Here is a 20,434-nt window from a genome sequence, read left to right as displayed (position 1 = left end):
TTTAACCATAGTTTGTTGAAACAAGTCAATGCTAAACCATAGTTTAAGAACATGGCTTGTTTCAACAAACCATTGTTAAAATTAGCCACAGTTTAGGTGCTGCAGACAACTTTCCTGGGCACCCAAACCCTGCATTAGCACAATGCTCAAAGACTAAGGCGACAAGGTCCCTATCATAAATATTTGCACCAACAAATCTATGTTCTATACTGGAATAATCTTCTTTGGCGATCACTTGAAGCCGAGTAAGATTGTCTTCCATGAACACTATCTTAATGATGGGTCCATAAGTGACTGTGGAGGCCAATTCTGGATCCACATATCCTCCCACAGTGGGGACATAGGTTTCTGGGTGGGTGTTGATCATGGTGAGGATTTGCCAAATGTGCCTTCCTCTTAGCCCCTTTTGTCCTCAATTCATGTTTCTTCAAAGTCCATGACGCCTTTGGTAGAGGCTATTCTCCAACTGGAGTGTTCACAGGCCAGTGTTTCCCAATTATCTGGGCTTATACTGCATTTTTAAAGATTTGCCTTGAGAGTGTCTTTAAACCTCTTTTGTTGTCCACTGGTATTTCCTCTTCCATTCTTAAGTTGGGAAGACAAAAATCAGGCATCTGAACAACATGGCCATTTGTGGTCTAACAGAAGAATCCATTTGTCAAAAGCTATGGATCAAGAAGTATTGCTCCATAGATGTTTGAATTATATGGAAAATATTATATGCCCTTATCCTGTTGCCATCCAAATATTCCATTCATCCCCATGGTGTGCATCATCTTTAATTATGTAATTACTTAACATTAAGCATCAAAAGTTATCATTTTCATTAAAACATTTCAGGAGATGAGATGCATGACACTTAATTCCATTACAGAATTATTCAAGAAAGTACTTCATTCAAGGATCAGGGGGGGAAAACACTTGTAATCCAATGAGTCTTCACTCTAATTTTAGTAATGGATATATAATTTAATTTCAGCAACGTAGATAAAAAGGCACTCAAATAAAATTGGTACCAATGGAGGTGTCTTTATAAATGCTATGAACAACAGCCCCCGTTTCCTTTATTCTCATCTTACAAAAACTTTCCATCTTATTCAACAAACTGGTATCTCCAGTAACAGCCCAAATAATGGGGGATATGAGGTATAGCTCAAATGGAAAGTGTCACTTAAGCAGGGGTCAGCAACCTTTTTCAGTCGTGGGCCGGTCCACCGTCCCTCAGACCATGTGGTGGGCTGGACTATATTTCTTTGGGGTGGGGGGGGGGAATGAACGAATTCCTATGCCCCACAAATAACCCAGAGGTGCATTTTAAATAAAAGCACACATTCTACTTATGTAAAAACACCAGGCAGGCCCCACAAATAACCCAGAGATTCATTTTAAAGAAAAGGACACATTCTACTCATGTAAAAACCACGCTAATTCCCGGACCGTCGGCGGGCCAGATGGAGAAGGCGATTGGGCCGCATCTGGCCCACGGGCCTTAGGTTGCCTACCCCTCCACTAAAGTATGTATTTACTGTTAAGACAAAGGGCCGCGTGACACCTTAAAGACTGGCACATTTAATTACTTCATATGCTTTTGTGGGCTACAGAACACAACATCAGATGCATGAATCCATGCATCGGATAAATGTGCATGACAGCTTCTGCCATAATAAAATGTATTAGTTTTCAAATGTCACATGACTCTTTGCTATTACTACTTAACAAATGGCTACTCCTCTGGAAATCAACTATTCTGAATCCACAATAAGGTGTCCTATAGCTTCCAAGACCTTGCTTTTGTTTCACAATTAGGACACAACAGCCATTCTGAATAGACTGTCTTGCAGGATTTATAGTGGAAGGTGGAGTAAAAATGTTTACCGTAATTGTGTGTGTGTTTTTAAGGGTGTGTCAAAACGAAAGGTTTCTGTATTCTCAGAGCAGCCTTTATGTGTTCAATGGTAATGAGGTTAAAAGAAGCATTGAGAAGCATCTTGAAGAAGATACATTTTTCCTGCAATCTCTGTCACCTATTGTTTGGGATGAGGAAGGTAAGCAGGAAAAGGGAAGATTTTACCTTCTATATGTTACACAATAATCACCTAACACGTATTTCTTTCAGCTGTTCTGATCCATCTGCATCAGGCATCCATGGTGGCAAGAGGTCAAGGCAAGCTGTTGGTGGCAGCAGCAGCAGTAGCAACAACAGCAGCAACAGCAACAACAACAACAACAACAACATGGATGCCTCTGAGCAAGCAACTTTATCCAACAAAGGCTGGAGTTGAGCTAAAGCATTATGGGTTTCTTCAGTTCAGTATTCCCAAAGCTGAATACTGTGGATCTTAAAAGACCAACCTCCTGGTCGAAAGTCTAACACTCCTTCCCCTTTCTGTGGACTTTGACCTGGTGTACTCCCTGCTCCATTGTTGCGTGGACGCAATCAATTCCTCTGATGAGTCAGGCTCAGGAGACAACATCTGTGGATGATGGAGCAGCCCTGGACTCTGAGCTTGAGGCTGGGCCTCTGGGCAACAGCAAACTCACAGAATGCAGTTGCAGACATGCTCCCTTAGACACTAGTGCACATATGTTTGGGTGCTTTAATGAGGGTGCAACTCCCTGTACATTAGGGTTATCAGACGTCCCCGTTTCCCGGGGACAGTCCCCGGATTTGTGAATAAGTCCCCGGACAAATTCCATCCCCAGAATGTCCCCGGATTTCATCTAAAATTAATAAAATGTAAAAATTTGTGCGAAATTCTCACACAAGCATGCAATTTAGCAGTTGTGCTGTTTTTATATTGCATTTATAAGAGCATCAGCAAAAAAATATAATTCCGAAAAACCTTTCACTACATTGCTTTTATTAGAAATGCATCCCTAATTCCACACATTCGGTCATTAATGTAACCTACTGCTAATTATTATTCCTCTAATGACTATTTGACAATACTATTCTGAATCACCTCCCAGGCATTACTGACATCCAGCTACACGTGAAAAACCTTGCACTGTTATAAAGTGTTTATTCCTAAATGGTTCTCATCTCCTATGACATATTTTTAAATATGACTGAACAAATGGATATGGGGCTTCGAAATGTCACTGGGTTAATTATTATTTTTTGGCATCCACAATATACGGAAGGTTATAGTCTATGGCTGTTTAGCCACGATGGCTGTTCTAGCGAAGGGAACATACTGCCTCACAGAAAAGGGTGTATGCATAGAAGAGCATAAACATAAGGAAAATCTGCTGGATCAGACCAATGGCCCATCTAATCCAGTATCCTGTTTGCACAGAGGCCAACCAGTTGCCTGTGGAAACTCTCCCCTTCTGCATTTTCCAGCAACTGGTGTTCATAAGCATACTATGCCTGGAGGCAGATCATAGCTTCCATCATGGGTAGTAGCCACTGACAGCCTTAACCTTCATGTTTCTGTCTAATCCTCTTTTAAATCCATCATCGGGACTTCAAAGCACCTCATAGGCAGCAAGGTGCTGCTAAAATTAAAGGTTCACCCCTTTATTCCTCCTGTCCTTCGTGGGGGTCAAGGAGTAGCATGGCTAAAATGTTGTTATAGCAAGAGACTGGCGAAGAAGAAGGCAACTTGACACAGATTCAGGAATGAATCAAAGCTAAGATAAATTTTGGATTCATTTCAGGTTATATATTTTGCAATCTCTGTGTCTTTTCAACCCTATATGGCCAGCCTTAAATCCATTAATTGTGTGTCTGCTTTAAATCTTTCTGATTTTCCAGTACATCCAGCCTTCTCTTACAGCAAATGCTACAACAAATTTCTTCCTCTTATCCCAAGACAGAAGACAGAAGCTTCCTTTGACACACACAAAAAAAGAATGCAGAACTTGGAAAAAACAACAAAAAACCATGAGACCAAGCCTGGCTACAAAAACAATTAAGGAAATCTTAGAATATATTCCCCACTAACATAGCAATGAAGCTGAATTACAACAAAGTTTTCCGCAATAATTAGGGTGATGTTTTTATTAGAAGAGCTGTGAATCCTACACAGAATATAGAGTAGGATTAAAACCATGCCTACAAAAAAACACAAAAAACTCCCATTGTTCAACTTAATTGTCTGCAACTGACAGTGATAACAGAAGAAGAAAAAGTAGGCAGCAAGAATAGACTTTTATTTACATATGAAGTATAAAGCCTGAGAAAAAGAATTTGAAATCAGAACATGGCCAATAATTGAAAAACAGATTTAAGATAAGTAATGCTATTTTCAGGAACAGACTCTGATAGCAACAAATGCTCTGGCAATAGTGAAGAATGAAACTGCACCTGCCATGTGTGTACAAGTGGCAGGATAAAGCAGACTGTGTATGAAGCAGCCAAACCAGTACGAAAGATGGATTAAAATCACATGTTCTTATGGCCATAAAAGAACAAGTGTATATCTGATGGCTAAGGATAGAATTATTATCATTTAATTAGGAATTTTTAAAAGGAAGCTACACTACTATTTAAAATGTTGAGTAAACAGCCAAAGAGCCAGTTCGTACATTTTACAAAGTCGTTCAGATCTAGTAAAATGAAGATGTACTTGTGATTCTTCCTCTGGAACTTAGCAATGTCAGAGAATTCTGACAAAAATGGAAATGGGAGCAGAAATTGCCAATCTTTGCTTATTCATCCCATGTCCAGAACAGAAATCAATCCAGCAAACACAATCAGCATTCAGTTTCAGTGCTGCTTGGAGTCCACAAACAATACACAATTGATTATTGAAATTAATTGACTTTGCATTGAAAGGAATGGTGTGGAATAACATAATGTTGCCTAACGGCTGGGCCGGCTCTGTCAAATAATATAGATAATATATCTCCAGGTGTCACTGACCATTAGCAATAATCTTTTATGAGTACCACACTTTGCTCTTCTTGGAAGAAAAGTGTGCCAAAGTGATTATCTTAGTAGCTATTACCCCACATGGCACGATCATAAATCAACAGAATCAGCTACAGCATTTTAAAAGCATATAACAAGCAAGGAACAAGTATTAGAATGCCCATCAGAAGGACAGCCTATGCCCTATGAGATAATGCTAGATGTTGTTCCAGATTGAATTGCTAAAGATCTGCATGCTTTGAAGTTTCAGCAAGCAGCTCGTCAGTGGAAATGGGTCGGTATAAATGTAAATTTAAAACAACTCAGAGCCCGAAGAAAGGATAGGAACACAATCACTGATACCACAAACGCGAATGAACCATCAAGACTAAAACCTAAAATCTGCTATCTTCAAAATATTTTGAGGATGTACAGTGGTACCTCTAGTTACGGACTTGATCCAATCCGGGGTGCCATTCGCACCCCGAAAAGTCCGTAACTAGAGTGCTGCTTCTGCGCACACACGCAGCGCGGTAGAGCGCTTCGGCACATGTGTGAAGCACGCAGAATGCTTCTGCGCATGCGCAAAGTGCGCAGAACGCTTCTGTGCACGCGGCAAAACCCGGAAGTATACACTTCCGGGTTTGCCGCGTTCGCAAGCCGAAAAGACGCAACATGTACCTAACATAACATGAGGTATGACACTAGTGTGATTACATTAAAGGAATCACACCAGAGTTGTAACCATTTCCAGAAGGGTAAGAGCGTGACTCTGCTGTAGCAAAAAATACCACCGGTCCTGTGGCACCTAATTGATTTATTATGGCCTTTCGCTTTCATGAACCACAGTCCACTTCAACAGATGCTTCAAATGTCACTCTGAGTTAACAGGTGCACGTAACATGAATGTGCAATCATGGCTGTTCCTCAATAGCAGTCAGCGTGGTGGGGCACAACCACAGAGGCACCTACCCAACGTGAGTTTACCTGGATGAGCCTGGGGTGGCGTAGAGCAGCAGCAATTTTGGGGCTACATGTCCGTACCAGTGGAGACAGCTCTGTGCTCCTAGCAGTACATCTGCACAGATCTAATCTTGCTGCCACTCTGCTCTTTCCCACCTCTGTCCAGGTAAACTGCAATGATGCCGGTGTCACGAGAGCAGCGGCACATCACTGGCAACTACTGATGCTCCTTAGAAATAAAATAAAAGAATCCAGATATGACTTTCTAAAATGCTGCACATGTCATAACTAAAGAAACTAACCACCAATTTTTCTTTTTTTTGGGGGGGGGGGGTCCAAGTCAGTATTGATGCTCTTAACTCAGGCAACAAATACCACTTAAATTAGAGAAAGCAACTTGAACTAAGGCATTGACCACAAAAGTGGAAGCCAAAAACACTTGGGATACATATGGCTTACGAGCAGCAGAAAAGCAAGCAAATCAATGAGGGTTTCTGTAGTTTAAATTCACCATCAGCAGAACAAAGAATTGTATAGATTGGCAAATACAACATCTTGAAAATGTAATGAGCTCAATACAGTTAAGATCAGGCACATTATTACCAACAAAAGTGGAGCAAATTACACCATATTATGTAATTCAAGTAATGGGGAACTGGTATTAATATGGAGACCTGGTCCTTGGTCAATGTTATATAAAAATAACCAAGCATAAGTCCAAGTATATTAAAATAACACAGCTAGTCTCCATATCTCTTGGATTCGGCTGCAGATTTCCACAGATGATGTGACTTCGAAGCAAACATCTATGAGAATGCAAATGCATTTTAAGCAATGTTTTAGATTTAACAAGATCCTTTCCAAAAGCGAAAGGTTTGTTAACCCAGTCGCATGTTGGATCCTTTTATAAGCTCCGGCTCCATATGGATCTTGCTATGGAGAAGCTGCAAAATAGTAGCCACACATCGCAAAAATCTGCCTTATCAGCTCTAAGAAGCTAGTCTCTTGCTGAACACCAAGTGCTGTCTTGAGCTGTGGATTATCAACAATGGCTTGTTCCTTTGTAAACAACAGCTACTCAACTGGCCCTGGGCAAACTCATTCCACATTTCCTCAGAAGTGGCTAACAGGTGCCCACTTGTGTAAGACTACCACAAAGCAAGCATCTCCAAAACTGACCAATTGAAGCTTTGCTTAGTAGCTACAGTGTGAATCAGATATCTTATTTTTTCAAATTTGGTTAAAGTTGTCAGGAAGGCTCAAAATACAGAATACTAACCATGTTTCTTATGCTACTTTCTGGGAACATAATCTGCCTCTTTCACTGGCACAAGCAACAGTAGATCTGAGGCACACCCGGTACCTGATTTTCCCATGGGATCTTAAACAAATGAGTCTGTTCTAGGCTTTGCTTTAAAAGCCCAGCTCATACAGTGTACACAATGAAGAGAGATATTGTACGGGACAGAAAGTCATAATAGTAATTATATTTATGAAGTGTAGTAACAAAAACTACTTTCAAGCCCGCATGTTTTGATGCTTAATTTGTTACAAACTGACTGCTTCAATTACAACAGGGCCAGCACTCCATATTCACAAAATAAGCTAAAAGGAACCCATACGAAGACAAGAGCTATTGTTCTACATTTTCAATTCAAAGGAAGTATCTGGTATGAATCAAATACAACAAGCAATCCAAGAATTTAGGAGAGCCTGACACCACCAAATGTCTGAATAACCAGTAGGTACTAATATAGATGCTTTCTCATTTATCACAGAAGAAAAACAGTCTGAATACACTAATCTGGAAGTAAATTGCACTGAAAATCACCCACCTGTCCCTGAGGATCTATTAAAATTTGTGTTCAGTACAATGAGTAACACATGTAACAGCCACTGATACAACCATAACCACCTGAAAGCAATGCCCATTGTAGTGAAGGTTGAGAACTGTCTTCCTATATATACACTACAGTATAAAACTACAGTGCTACCTCGCAAGACGAATGCCTCGCAAGACGAAAAACTCGCAAGACGAAAGAGTTTTTTGTTTTTTGAGTTGCTTCGCAAGACGAATTTCCCTATGGGCTTGCTTCGCAAGACGAAAACGTCTTGCAAGTTTGTTTCCTTTTGGATTTTCAATGCATTCCTATGGGAAACTGTGCTTCGCAAGACGAAAAATTCGCAAGACGAAAAAACTCGCAAAACGAATTAATTTCGTCTTGCGAGGCACCACTGTAGGTAACTTATTTAGAAAAATACAACTTGAGACAAATAAATCTTGACTGCCACATGCTCCTCACCTGGGACAATTCCAGCTTGAATGCCTGATAAAAAAGAGGTCAGATCTCCTGTACTTTTAACAGCTGTGTAGAAAGAATGAAAAATCCAGCAGGTGTAGCTCACATAACAAGCAACACTGTCTGAAATTCTCTCTTCTTCCAAAGTATTAAAAGTGTAGCAATTCTGTCCTCCTTTTCACCTTGCCACCTTAAAACCAGAGGGGACCTGACTCCCACCACTTTTTTGCATATATGCAAATGCCTTGAGAAATGTAAAGTACAAATAGCATTTATTTATTATAACCACCACAGAAAGAAAACAATTTCAATTTAAGAGCTGCCATCTTGTCCTAGCAGCACAGTGTATTTCATATGGTAAAACAGCTGAAACGAAAATAAAAAGGATGCCTTATTAAAGGACGGTGTTATCTTATATACTGTACAATCTCATCATTTTCTTCGTGTTTAGGGCCCAGTGTTTGTTCTCCAAGTTCTGACAGCATCAGGTCAAGAAGGTCTCTCAGCATACAAACCATCTCCTGTAAAATACTGACACCATGCATTTTAGACACATGACCTTCCCCCCTCCAACGTCACACACATTCAATTGCTACTGAACCCTAACACCATTTGATATGATTGCTTGGCAACCTATTTACTCTGAAAATACACTCCAAAATATTATATGTTGTGCTCTCCTTATTGTGGCATTAAATAAAACCAACATATCTTTGAAAAATGATTTCCTTTGTTAAGCTGACATTTATTAAAGTGAGTTGTACTTTCCACTTCTCAGGCTTTTTCTCAGTGGCTGAGTTCTAGAATTAAAAAAAAATACATGGATTAGTAGAGTCAAGGAATCCAACTGGACTGATTCAAGGATCCCAATTATACTCATTTAGAAGTACCGAATGTTTACTGTTACTGTTAACATACCAGTGCTTAGGGTGATATACCACAAAGCCTAGTTAAACTAAAGCATGAGAAATATTGAAGATCAAAGTGTGAAAAAGATAAAAAAAATTAAGGCAGCAAGATAATGAAGCTATGAAATTTATATAGAAACCAAACTGTCAGTACTGTAATTAAAAAGTACTATCCTATCTTGACAAGTAATAACAAATAAATTATTTAAAGGCGAGCATTTTTGCTACTCCTATATAGGTTGGCTCATGGGTAGGCAAACTAAGGCCCGGGGGCCGGATGCGGCCCAATTGACTTCTAAATCCGGCCCGCAGACGGTCCAGGAATCAGCATGTTTTTACATGAGTAGAATGTGTCCTTTTATTTAAAATGCATCTCTAGGTTATTTGTGGGGCCTGCCTGGTGTTTTTACATGAGTAGAATGTGTCCTTTTATTTAAAATGCATCTCTGGTTATTTGTATGTTTCCACTTAACAGACTGTCTTCCCCCCCACCTTTCTCCAAGCCTGTGGTTTGTTGAAAGATTGTGCTTGTAAAGTAATTATTGATATATCTTGTGCATTAACAACCCCCCAATGGATTTTACCATTTAAACACAAAACTTTTCAGAGACATACTTAGAGTTTAGACGTTATGTCCTTGGCTACTGTAGACTGCAGCTGGAACCTTTGTGAGGAAATTTGTTACATTTGTCTAAACAGCTAGTTTCATTTGGCTGCTCAGCAAACAACAGTGCTTGAGTGGATTTAATTTAATTAAGATTAATTTACTAATACAAATACATAATATTTACATAGTCTTTGTTCCTTATAAGCTTTGATGGTGTTAAAGAATTAGCTTTCAAACTGCAATATTGGGAACTAAAAGCACAAAAAAGCAGACCCCAAATTACCATGGAATAACTAGGCATCACGTCACTAAAGAAAATGCACCAAATCCCAAAGTTGGCAAGGGTCCAAGGAAATTCATATTGTACGATGCACGTCCAACAGGTAGATCATGATCTACTGGTAGATCACTGGACATCTGTGGTAGATCACTGGTAGATCACTGGCTCCCCCAAAGAAGCTCAATAACTTTGGCTCCCCTAAAAAAAGCTCAACACTTTTGCCCTGCACCCCCCAAAAAAGGGGGTAGATCACTGCCAGTTTTTAACTGTGAGTAGATCGCAGTCTCTTGGGAGTTGGCCACCCCTGGTATATACCATATCTGTGGATTCTTATATACAGTTTGCAAAACGATTTGAAATGAGAGCAATTTGGGAAGCATGCAGAGGGAGAATTGACTTCCCTGAGTAACAAGTTGCCCTCAGCAAATCTGGGAGGTTTTCCAGGCCTGGAAGATTCTAGGCAACTGTGCCAGTGTTCTAGTTTAAAACTCCCTGTTCTTTCCTTTGAACAGCAACCCTAATGGTGCAGAGAAGTGGAGCTCTGTGGAACAGCACTACTGTTATACAGTGGTACCTCGGTTTATGAACTTAATCCGTTCCGGAAGTCTGTTCTTAAACCGAAACCGTTCTTAAACCGAGGCGTGCTTTTCCTAATGAGGCCTCCCGCCGTTGGTGCCCTTCCACCATTCGGATTCTGTTCTTAAACTGAGGTAAAGTTCTCAAACCGGGACACTATATCCGGTTGTGCAGAGTTTGTAAACCAAATTGTTCTTAAACCGGACTGTTCTTAAACCAAGGTACCACTGACAAAGAAAAAACCCTTTTTCTTGCCAGCTGGCCCAGTTGCCTAGTCTGGAATGGTCCTACACACAACCCTTCACAGGGTTCCTGTCCCCATGGAGGGAGCCCTATGTGTGCACATCTGTCTGTATATAAAGGTAAAGGGACCCCTGACCATTAGGTCCAGTTGTGGCTGACTCTGGGGTTGCGGCGCTCATCTCGCTTTATTGACTGAGGGAGCCGGCGTACAGCTTCCGAGTCATGTGGCCAGTATGACTAAGCCGCTTCTGGCGAACCAGAGAAGCACACGTAAACACCGTTTACCTTCCCGCCGGAGCGGTACCTATTTATCTACTTGCACTTGACGTGCTTTCGAACTGCTAGGTTGGCAGGAGCAGGGACCGAGAAACAGGAGCTCACCCCGTTGCGGGGATTCGAACCACCGACCTTCTGATTGGCAAGTCCTAGGCTCTGTGGTTTAACCCCTCTATATTGGCATCTTGGGAGTGGGGCTAGCTGCATGTGCTTGAAAGCCCCATCACACGTTTGGTACCTACAGATACTGCATGCAGAGAACTACAGTGTTAAGATAGTTTTATACTACGGCCAGATCATGCATATATGTGTTTGTGTGCCGGTAAATGAAGCACCAATGAAAACTTCCATTTCAGCGCAATCACCTTTTCTCTGTTATGTTGCCGTTGTTTCATTAGGTTTTAAAATGATGACTGATGTGATTTTAAAGAATTATAGGTATGCTTTGGCATGGTTTGTTTGCTACAGTTTTTTCAGCAGAATATACAGTGTAGATGTACTTGAAGGGAATAAATTCTTGAAAAAGCAATTATATTGTGGGTAGAGGAATTCCACATGTTCTCTATAAGACAATTCCAAAACCACTTTTCACCTCTGCAGGCTGAACTTGTATTTCTCTTATGTTGAAGCTTTTTTTCTAACATTGTGAATTGAAATATTTTTTGAGAAATCTCTGGAAATGGATATAAGGAGCCATGGGTCAGCAAACTTTTTCATCAGGGGGCCGGTCCACTGTTCCTGAGACCTTGTGGGTTGCCGGACTATATTTTGAAAAATAATAATGAATTCCTTTGCCCTACAAATACATTTTCCTGAGCTACACATATTTAGATCTATTACAATATCTGACCTGTGTTTTAAGTTGCCTCGTTTTATTACTTCATCGGTCTTTTGGCTAAAATCAAGGGTAGTATTTGTTCTTACAAGTTGTTTCATCTTATGTAACATAGAAGGATTTCTAAAAAGAAAAGCTAAGTAACCACTAGAGTTTGGCACCACCAGAGAAGGCAAAGTAGTTTTGGGGAAAGAACTATTCAATCACGTTTTTCTTGGAAAAGCCAAATTGACTTCCAGAAACCCTTAGTTTCTATGTATTATGTAAACAGAGTATTCTTTTATTTTGCCCAAGGAATTTCCCATATTTCCACTGCTACCTCCCAGCTGAATTCAAAACTGTGTAGAAGCTCTCCATAACAGCCCAAGAGGGGAACAGATGAAGAACTTTTGAATTAGGAATGACCCATTTGGTACTCAACAAGGAGTCAGCCAGGAAATCCCGCTGAAAGCCAACCTGCAGACATGCCAGCCTTTTCCAGCTTAGTGCTCTGCAGCTGATGTTGGACTCCAAGTCCCATCAGCCCCAGCTAGCCCTGCCAATCGTCAGAGACGATGCAAGTTGGAGTCCAAAACATCTGGAGGGCACCAGGTTGGGGAATCCTGATCTAGCCTACTCTGCCAGTGGTTCTCCACGATTTTCGACAGCAGGCTTTCCAAATCACATTCTACCTGCTTCTTTGAACTGGAAATAACAGCAACTGAATCTGGGGCCTTCTGCCATTAATATATTGTTCCTTCCCTTAAGCACATTAGCCAGTTGAGACCCCTATTGCCCAAAGACACAAGCCAGCCTCTCAAGGGCACTTACTAGACTGATATTACTTCCTAATCAGCATAGTGGGATTGCCCAAGCCCAGGTTTCCTCAACCTCAGCCCTCCAGATGTTTTGAGACTACAATCCCCATCATCCCTGACCACTGGTCCTGCTAGCTAGGGATCATGGGAGTTGTAGGCCAAAAACACCTGGAGGGCCAAGGTTGAGGAAGCCTGCCCAAGTCTATTTGCTTCAGAAAGCACAAGAATTATTAGAATAGGAACTCTACCTGCATAGCTTGTGACATCCTAACGTCAAGAAGATCTGTAGATTCTTAACTTCAAGAAGATTTGCAGAATATAAAGTTTTATTAAGAATAAGGTAAGTGCATGTATACTGCTGTTAGAGACTTAAGGGGTATACTACCCTGTAAGAGGGCAGGTTCTTTCTCAGTAATTAATCCCAGCTCACCACTGGGGATCCTGACAACATGTTGTAACAAATAGTGGTTCATAACTGTGGCCACCCTTCCAGGGGTCTCACCCTTCACTTTTCCACAGGCAGACCTTAAACACCATTTCAAATTCGGCCTCCCACCACCACCACCACCACCACCAACAGCACCTCATAATAGGGGAAAGACCTATATACCAGGTGCAGTTCAGATAATACTTATATTCTTTTATTTTCACATGCTAATTTCATGCACAGTTTGTATATTAGCTTATCTAAAATGGGAAGGCCCGTTTAACCTTCTCATACAGATAAAACGGTTTCTGTGGACCTGGAGCACACAGATGGCTCTAGAGATATCACACGGCGCCAAAACATCCTTGTTCTGAAACATGCATTTAATGTCCCGACTAAATCCTTAAAAGTTCAGCTGTAATATAGCTTCGCTTCAGCCTGGTCTTTCACTCTAGCCGTCATAGTTTAGCTGAAAAATCATGGCATGTGCTAAGGGGTCAGCAAACTTTTCCAGCAGCGGGCCGGGTCCACTGTCCCTCAGACCTTGTGGGGGGCTGGACTATATTGGGGGGGGGGGACGAACGAATTCCTATGCCCCACAAATAACCCAGAGATGCATTTTAAATAAAAGGACACATTCTGCTCATGTAAAAACACGCTGATTCCCAGCTCATATCACATGCCATGAAAAATGTCCTTGGTCTTGCAAATCTATCACAAAAGTTATTAGTGCCAAGAAATGCATGTTAATATGTGTGTATCTTTCTAGATTTATACCTTAAAATGAAACTTTTGTTTTTTTACAATTTTTCTCTACATGGATCATACCCCCCCAACTGTCCCAATTTAAGTGGAACAGCCCATTTTGGGGGCTGTGCTCTTGTGCAAGTCACATGACTCACGCGGGAGAACAGTCCCGAAAGGCGAGCACCCCGATTTTAGTATTGGGCAAGTGGGAAGGTATGGGATATGTTCCTACCGTCAGCGAAAGGGGCCGGGGTTGTGCCTTTACACTGCAGCTAGAACATCTGCACAAGCCACTGTTTCTGTGCAGCAGGTCACAGGATCAGCCAAAATGCTGAACCGCTTCTAGCACAGCTACCAGAGCAAAAATTCCTAACCCAAACCATATCTAGTAGCACACAATTTTTCACCTGATTGCTCAGGCCTTTCATCTATGCAATGCATGCTAGCTATAAATACATCAAGTGGAAGACAGAATAATTTCATGCCTTTTGGAATTACAAAAAGGAGAATCAAAATGATAACTGATAGATAGGTGACAGCATGGATGCCTCCATCCCTGAGCGGATTCTGCCCTCTCAACAATAATTTGGAAAGTGTTTAGGTGTGATTAAAATGGCATTTGGAATTATAAGAGTAGGTAATAAACGTATGCAGATGTAGATTACCTTTGTGTCTATTATGTCTTATACATTCCAAACAAGTTTTTAATTAAGCACGCTCAGAATTAAAGAATCCTGCCTTGTAATTTGCCACTTTTTGCCTAGGACTAGTTGTACTTGTGCTCTGGCAAGCACCCAAAGGGCAAAACTACCCAAGCTTGTCAGGATCAAGCCCACAGCAAGTGTTGAACTGATATCCTGAGGAATGTGAAATAGGTATGTGAAGAAACTAGGGCATTTCAGACACCAGTTGTGCCAGCTGATCTCTTTAGAGAAGTAGGCAAGATTGAGCGGTTGCCTAATATTTCTAAAAGCTTCCAGGCCAGTCTTGGTTGCTCATTTCAGCCACGAAGGTCACCTCCAGACAACCTATTGAACATTCATCCCAATTTGTTTGCAGTGAGGTTAGACAAGGTCACACGATGCGACTGTTATTCCACACTGTAGTGTACACTTTCCCATCACATTCCCTATCGCAAATAGTCCAGTAATTCTGAGAAGCAGGTTTGTTGCACAAAAACTCCACATCAATTTCAATTGCATTCAATTGCCAGCACAAAGTCAAAGAGAAACTGCATGAATGCTATTCTGTCTGGTCTGCTGCCCTGAGAACTCTGTTTTTTACCTACCATACACTTTAGTAGGTGCAGTCTGCTTTTTACCTACCATTCAGAAAGCGTATCTAATTATTCCGAACCAAAAAGAATCCACTATATTGTTTCATTTTATTTCAATTATAAATATATGGCTTGGTCTTTGGGGCACAGTTTGCAGCTTTTGGGGGGAGTTGGTGTGCCAATATTTCACCCTAGTTCTCCTACTGCTTTTTAAATCAACGCTCCCTGAATGGCGCATGAATGACCCCCATCTATCAAAGCAGGAGTAAGAACAGTAACAGTCGTATTTTATATTGATTCTGTACTTAGTTCATAGAAAATGTGTCCTTTGCAAGAAGCAGAATGTCTTAAGATGGAAAGTCAAATGAGAAGAAATAATTATATATAATCTGCAAAATTATTCTTCTTAAACCCAACTACGCTCTGGCTGTTCATTTTTAAAAACTGGACTATGTAGTTAGATGCTATTAGAAAATGCTCAGAAACTTGCTGAGTTCTGAGAAATAAAAACCACAGACAGCCAAAATGCAGCTGCATGAAGTCAAATACGCTGGACCCACATATACTGGAAACATCACTTAAGGGAAAAAATACTGACATTTTTACTGAAAAGTATATGAAACAGATATGGTGGTTACATCTTTTATTGGACGTACTTCTGTTTGAGTAAAGATACACTCTAAAATGAGGAATAACACCCCACCAGACATGAAACAACACAGAGCTTAAAACTGAGGCATAGCGAGGAATACAAATGTGTTGCATTTAAGAGCAGAAATGCAGGGGGAATATTTAAAATATTTACAAATGGGAATAAGAATGTCTTGTGACATTAAGCTTAGTTAATCCTTCATATGCCAGAGCATGATATAATTACACCAGTCCTTGAGCCCTATGGTACTATATAAACCATAAGAGCATTTTAATTTAAACATCATAAAGATGCCAAGATTCCCCCCCCCCCCCAAGATTTGATTCCTCTCAACTCATCTTATCCCATGCTGCCCCACCTCTTCCAGCTTCCAAGCTGAATATGTATAGTACTCAGTATGCCTCCAGATGGCTACTCTTTTGTGGTGATTTACATGCATAGAATCATTGAATTGGAGAGTTGGAAGGGACCACCAGGGTCATCTAGTCCAACTGCCTAGATTGCAGAAATCTTTTTGCCCAATATGGGGCTTGAACCCACAACCCTGATATTAAGCCTCTCATGCTCTACTATCCTGCAGGCACTCGGCGGAAATGTAGGTATATGCAAATAGTGCTCTGTAACCCTAGGGCCACAAATCCACTTTAAAAAAAAAAGAAAAGAATTATTGCAGTTAGGAAAGTGATGGAGAACAGCACTGAAAAGTGAGGGATGAATGGATGAACATGGAGATGTGCAACTTCCCCCATTCTTGCCCCACCAGCAAGTCAGGATGCATGCTCACGGTCAAATAACTGCACCCTAAACAAACTGGAAGCAATGCTCAATAAAGACCAGACATAATCTAACTACCATGTAAGCTTTGTTCGAGCAAAACAGGAAGAATGCTGACTAAATAGGTCATCTGGAGGAGACCTGAGCACTTCTTTTTTTCCAGTTCCATAGCATTACCCATTTCCCTCATTTTACTGTGAATTATCTTAATCTGTCTTTTGATATATAGGCACATAAGGAAGCCTTCTGAGTAATGTAGATTAGTGGCAAGAGTATACTATCCGCATGAACTGGACCACAGGTTTAGTCAACATAGGAAATGCCGAAGTACAGTGGTACCTCGGGTTAAATACTTAATTCGTTCCGGAGGTCCATTCTTAACCTGAAACTGTTCTTAACCTGAAGCACCACTTTAGCTAATGGGGCCTCCCACTGCAGCCGTACCGTCAGAGCACGATTTCTGTTCTCATCCTGAAGCAAAGTTCTTAATCCGAGGTACTATTTCTGGGTTAGCAGAGTCTGTAACCTGAAGCGTCTGTAACCTGAAGCATATGTAACCCGAGGTACCACTGTACCTCATGAGTGTCCATTGGTCTAACTCTGTGTAAGACTGTCCTGTTTAATCTATTCTTTAAAAAAGCTATTGAGAAAAGAATGGAGATTGCGCATAACTGCTAAACTTAATCATATACAAACTATCTACTTTATCTGGGTTCAGACATATCAAAAATTAGATACCGGCTTTCAGCTTTTCAAGTCCTGACCTCCAGTATAAGATACAGGTTCTGAAGTTCTGGTTCATGTGAAACGTGAACTTCGGCATTTTAAAAATATGTATTTTGGACTCACCACAGAAATTTGAGCTTCTCTTGATTCAAGAATGTGTTACCTCTCCCCACGTGAATCTCACAATTTTAATGTGCAAGATTCATCACATGTTAGAGTGCTAGGTTTTTTAATTTCACAAAACAGCATTCAGTGAGAACCTGACTAATGGGCTTTTAAGCAAGCTGTTCTCAGGTGATGACTGCTTACAGCTTCATCTTGCCAAAAACACCATTCCAATTCTAGTCCTCATAAACATACACACTGAAGTTTTCTAATACTAGCACTAATTTTTACAGCTTTAATGAAGGAAACACTTGTGTCTAATTTTATTAACGAAAAGAAAAGCTTTCAAGAAGGTGACAGAATTCTTTACTGAACATTTAAAGTGGGCGTATTCAGCAGAAATAGAAAACCTTTCACTTAGGCTCCAATCCTAAACACACTTACAATGCACACACTCAATGGATGCAATGGGACTACTTTCCATGTAAGGAATTGCATTGTGCAGCTGCAATCCTACGTACACTTAGTAGAGAATAAGTCTATTGAAATCAGTAGGACTGAATAAACAAGCATAGGAATGGTTGCCCACCTTTTGTTTTGGGGAAAAGCATTTGCAAACTGTCTGGTTTGATAACATCACTCTCAAATCTATTCACTAAACTCAGAAGTTACAGTAAATAATGGAATAATAAGAACCTTGATGCAGCTTGACTTGCCTTCCTCCATATTTGAGAAGCACTGTTTTCCACATTGATCGCTACTAGTTCACCTCCCAGATAATGTAAGCAAGAAATTGCCACACATCACCTATGAGTTTGGCTCAGCCCTGCATGGAAGGCTTACCATCACACACACTAATCCACCTATGTCAGAAAATGAAGAAGAATGTGAAAGTGGGTTGCAACTGCTTGCTCCATAGGACTTGGTAACTGAACAGGTGTAATCACACTTGGGAGGAACTGCTCAGCCAAGCACAGATATTTTTAGAAACTGCTGGTGTTCCGAGCAATGACGAGAGAATGGCTTGCATTATTCAAAATAGTCATACTCCAAGTAGTGAAGTTGAAATCAATGGACTTCAGTCACGTCCATTCATTTCAAGGTGTCTACTGTACTCTGAATAGGACCACCAACGTGATTTTATTCATCTTCCTGCTTGAGCAGGGTGTGAATGTGTTAGGTATCAGAGGTTTATCGCCGGCATCTTCCACCCACCCACACCCGCCCGAACGATTTACGGATCGAATCGTAACTGTCAGGTTGGGTTCAGCAACCTCTTGCAAACCAGGGATACAACCATCGACGGACACAAAAAATGGATTTAGGATGCTGCACTTTCCCACATCTATGCAGGAAAGCACGCACCTCACCTGCTCTTTTCTGTTACTCCTCCTGCCCTTTTGCATGCAAAGTGGAAGAAAGGAAAGGAAAATAACTTGGTGCCGAAGAGATCCTCCTCGCAGCCAGGTCCGTCCATCTAACTAACATAAATAAACAGCATTCCGGAAGGCTGGGAGGTAATCAGGAGGCAAATCCTGCCGTAAGGGGGGATTTCATTATCTCTCTCTTTTCTTTTTAACTTACCGGAGGAAACCGAGGAGCCCGACAAACTGGAGTTGCTGGAGGTGGCCATCCTCTTCCTCTTGGGTTCCTTAGTGACTAGCCCAGGTGCTGCTGCTGCTGCTGCTCTCCGGCTGCCGCCCCCGACCCATTGCAAAGTGCCGGAGCCGCGCTGAGCAAAGCAGCAGCAGCAACAGCACCCGCTACTGCTGCTGCTGGCACCGGGGCTCGCCTTGCCGCCCAGCCAAACAACGTGCTGCTGCCGCCGCTCCGCTCGCGCCCCTTTCAGCCTCCGCGAGGCGGTGGAGAAGCCGCCCGGGCTGCCCGGCGAAGGGCCCCGCGCTGCGTCCAGTTCCTTTCTCTCCGCCGGAGAGGAGGAGGAGGAGAGGAGAGACTCTGGAGCCGCCCCGCCAGCTCCCTGCCTTCGCCTTTCCCCCTTCCCTCCCTCTGCCGGAGCGCCTCACTCTTGACAAGCGAGGGGGAGAGAGCGGCTCCACCTCCTCCTCCTCCGCCGCCGCCGCCGCCTCAGCTCCCCTCACTCGCGCGCGCACACAAAGGAAGCGGAGGAGAGACGCACGGGATGCGGGTTGTTGCTCTTGCCCTCAGGGCGGGCTACTGAGGGCGCCCAGCCCCAGGCGGGAAAACAAGGCGAGCGGCCGAGCGCTTGCAAGAGCGCACCGGCGGCGCTGACCCAGCGGGCGCCGCTCCTTCCATGTGCCAAGGCTGGTCCAGCTTCGGGAAGCCGAGGCTGCCGGTCGCGCCGCCTCCGGGCGGGGGGCGGGCGGGGAGGGGCGGACGGGGGTGGGGTAGGGAGGCTAAGCCCGAGGAGGCGCTTCCTCAGGCGGCTGGCGCTGGTGTGGAACTTCCCGGCTCTCGGGCGGAGGGAGAAAGGATCCTGCCGCCTCCGGACTCGGACTCGGGCTCGCGCTCGCGCTTCTCTCTCTCCCCCCCCCCCCCCAAGTCTTCTTTCATAATTTACTTTATGGGAGTCTCTCTCTCGGCATCTCCCACTCCCCCAAGCACACTTCCGAACAAACATAACAAGCTGCGTTTGCCACAAGATCATAGGAACATGCTGTTCTCTTTCGGTAAAACTAGCAGCCTTTTGTTTAGGTGTCCCTGCCTTCCTTCAGTTACCTGCAGGGTTTTCCCTCCCTCGGAGAGGCAGGGCAGCCCTCTGCTGAGGGGCTGCTGTTGCCTCAGGATTGCCTAGATCAGAAAGGAGGGCTGGCCTGCAAGAGCCCCCTCTGCAACTCTTCTTGCCAGTTGGGGTCGCTCAGTGTCGGATTTACGGATAAGCTAAACAAGCTATAGCTTAGGGCCCCACTCTCGGGGATGCCCCAAAAAAGTTAAAGGAGAAAAACAACCAGATGTACATTTCCAAAATATAAGATAAAAAACAAATAAAATAAAACCTACATACAGCAACAGTGTTTTATGTTGTGTAGGCTTCTATGATGTAAGGAATGGGCCCCGCCTGCTAGCCTACTCCCTAAAATATCACTGGTTTGTTCATTTCTATAT

General features: G+C 42.4%; 1 protein-coding gene across 1 annotated transcript in view; it reads right to left on the bottom strand.

The window, feature by feature from the left end:
* Positions 1 to 19,607, bottom strand: part of CHN2 (chimerin 2) — a 145,117-nt gene extending 125,510 nt beyond the window's left edge. The window contains exon 1 of the mRNA XM_080974951.1: positions 18,935 to 19,607. Coding sequence (XP_080831077.1) covers positions 18,935 to 18,983 — 49 coding nt within the window. The 5' untranslated portion in view covers positions 18,984 to 19,607. The remainder of the gene's footprint in view (positions 1 to 18,934) is intronic.
* Between the last annotated feature and the right edge of the window lie 827 nt (positions 19,608 to 20,434).

This window comes from Podarcis pityusensis (genome assembly GCF_964106645.2).
Source record: "Podarcis pityusensis genome assembly, chromosome: 12".
Lineage (NCBI taxonomy): Eukaryota > Metazoa > Chordata > Lepidosauria > Squamata > Lacertidae > Podarcis > Podarcis pityusensis.
Note: the sequence above shows the minus strand (reverse complement) of the source record. Positions and strands in the feature narration are given on the sequence as shown.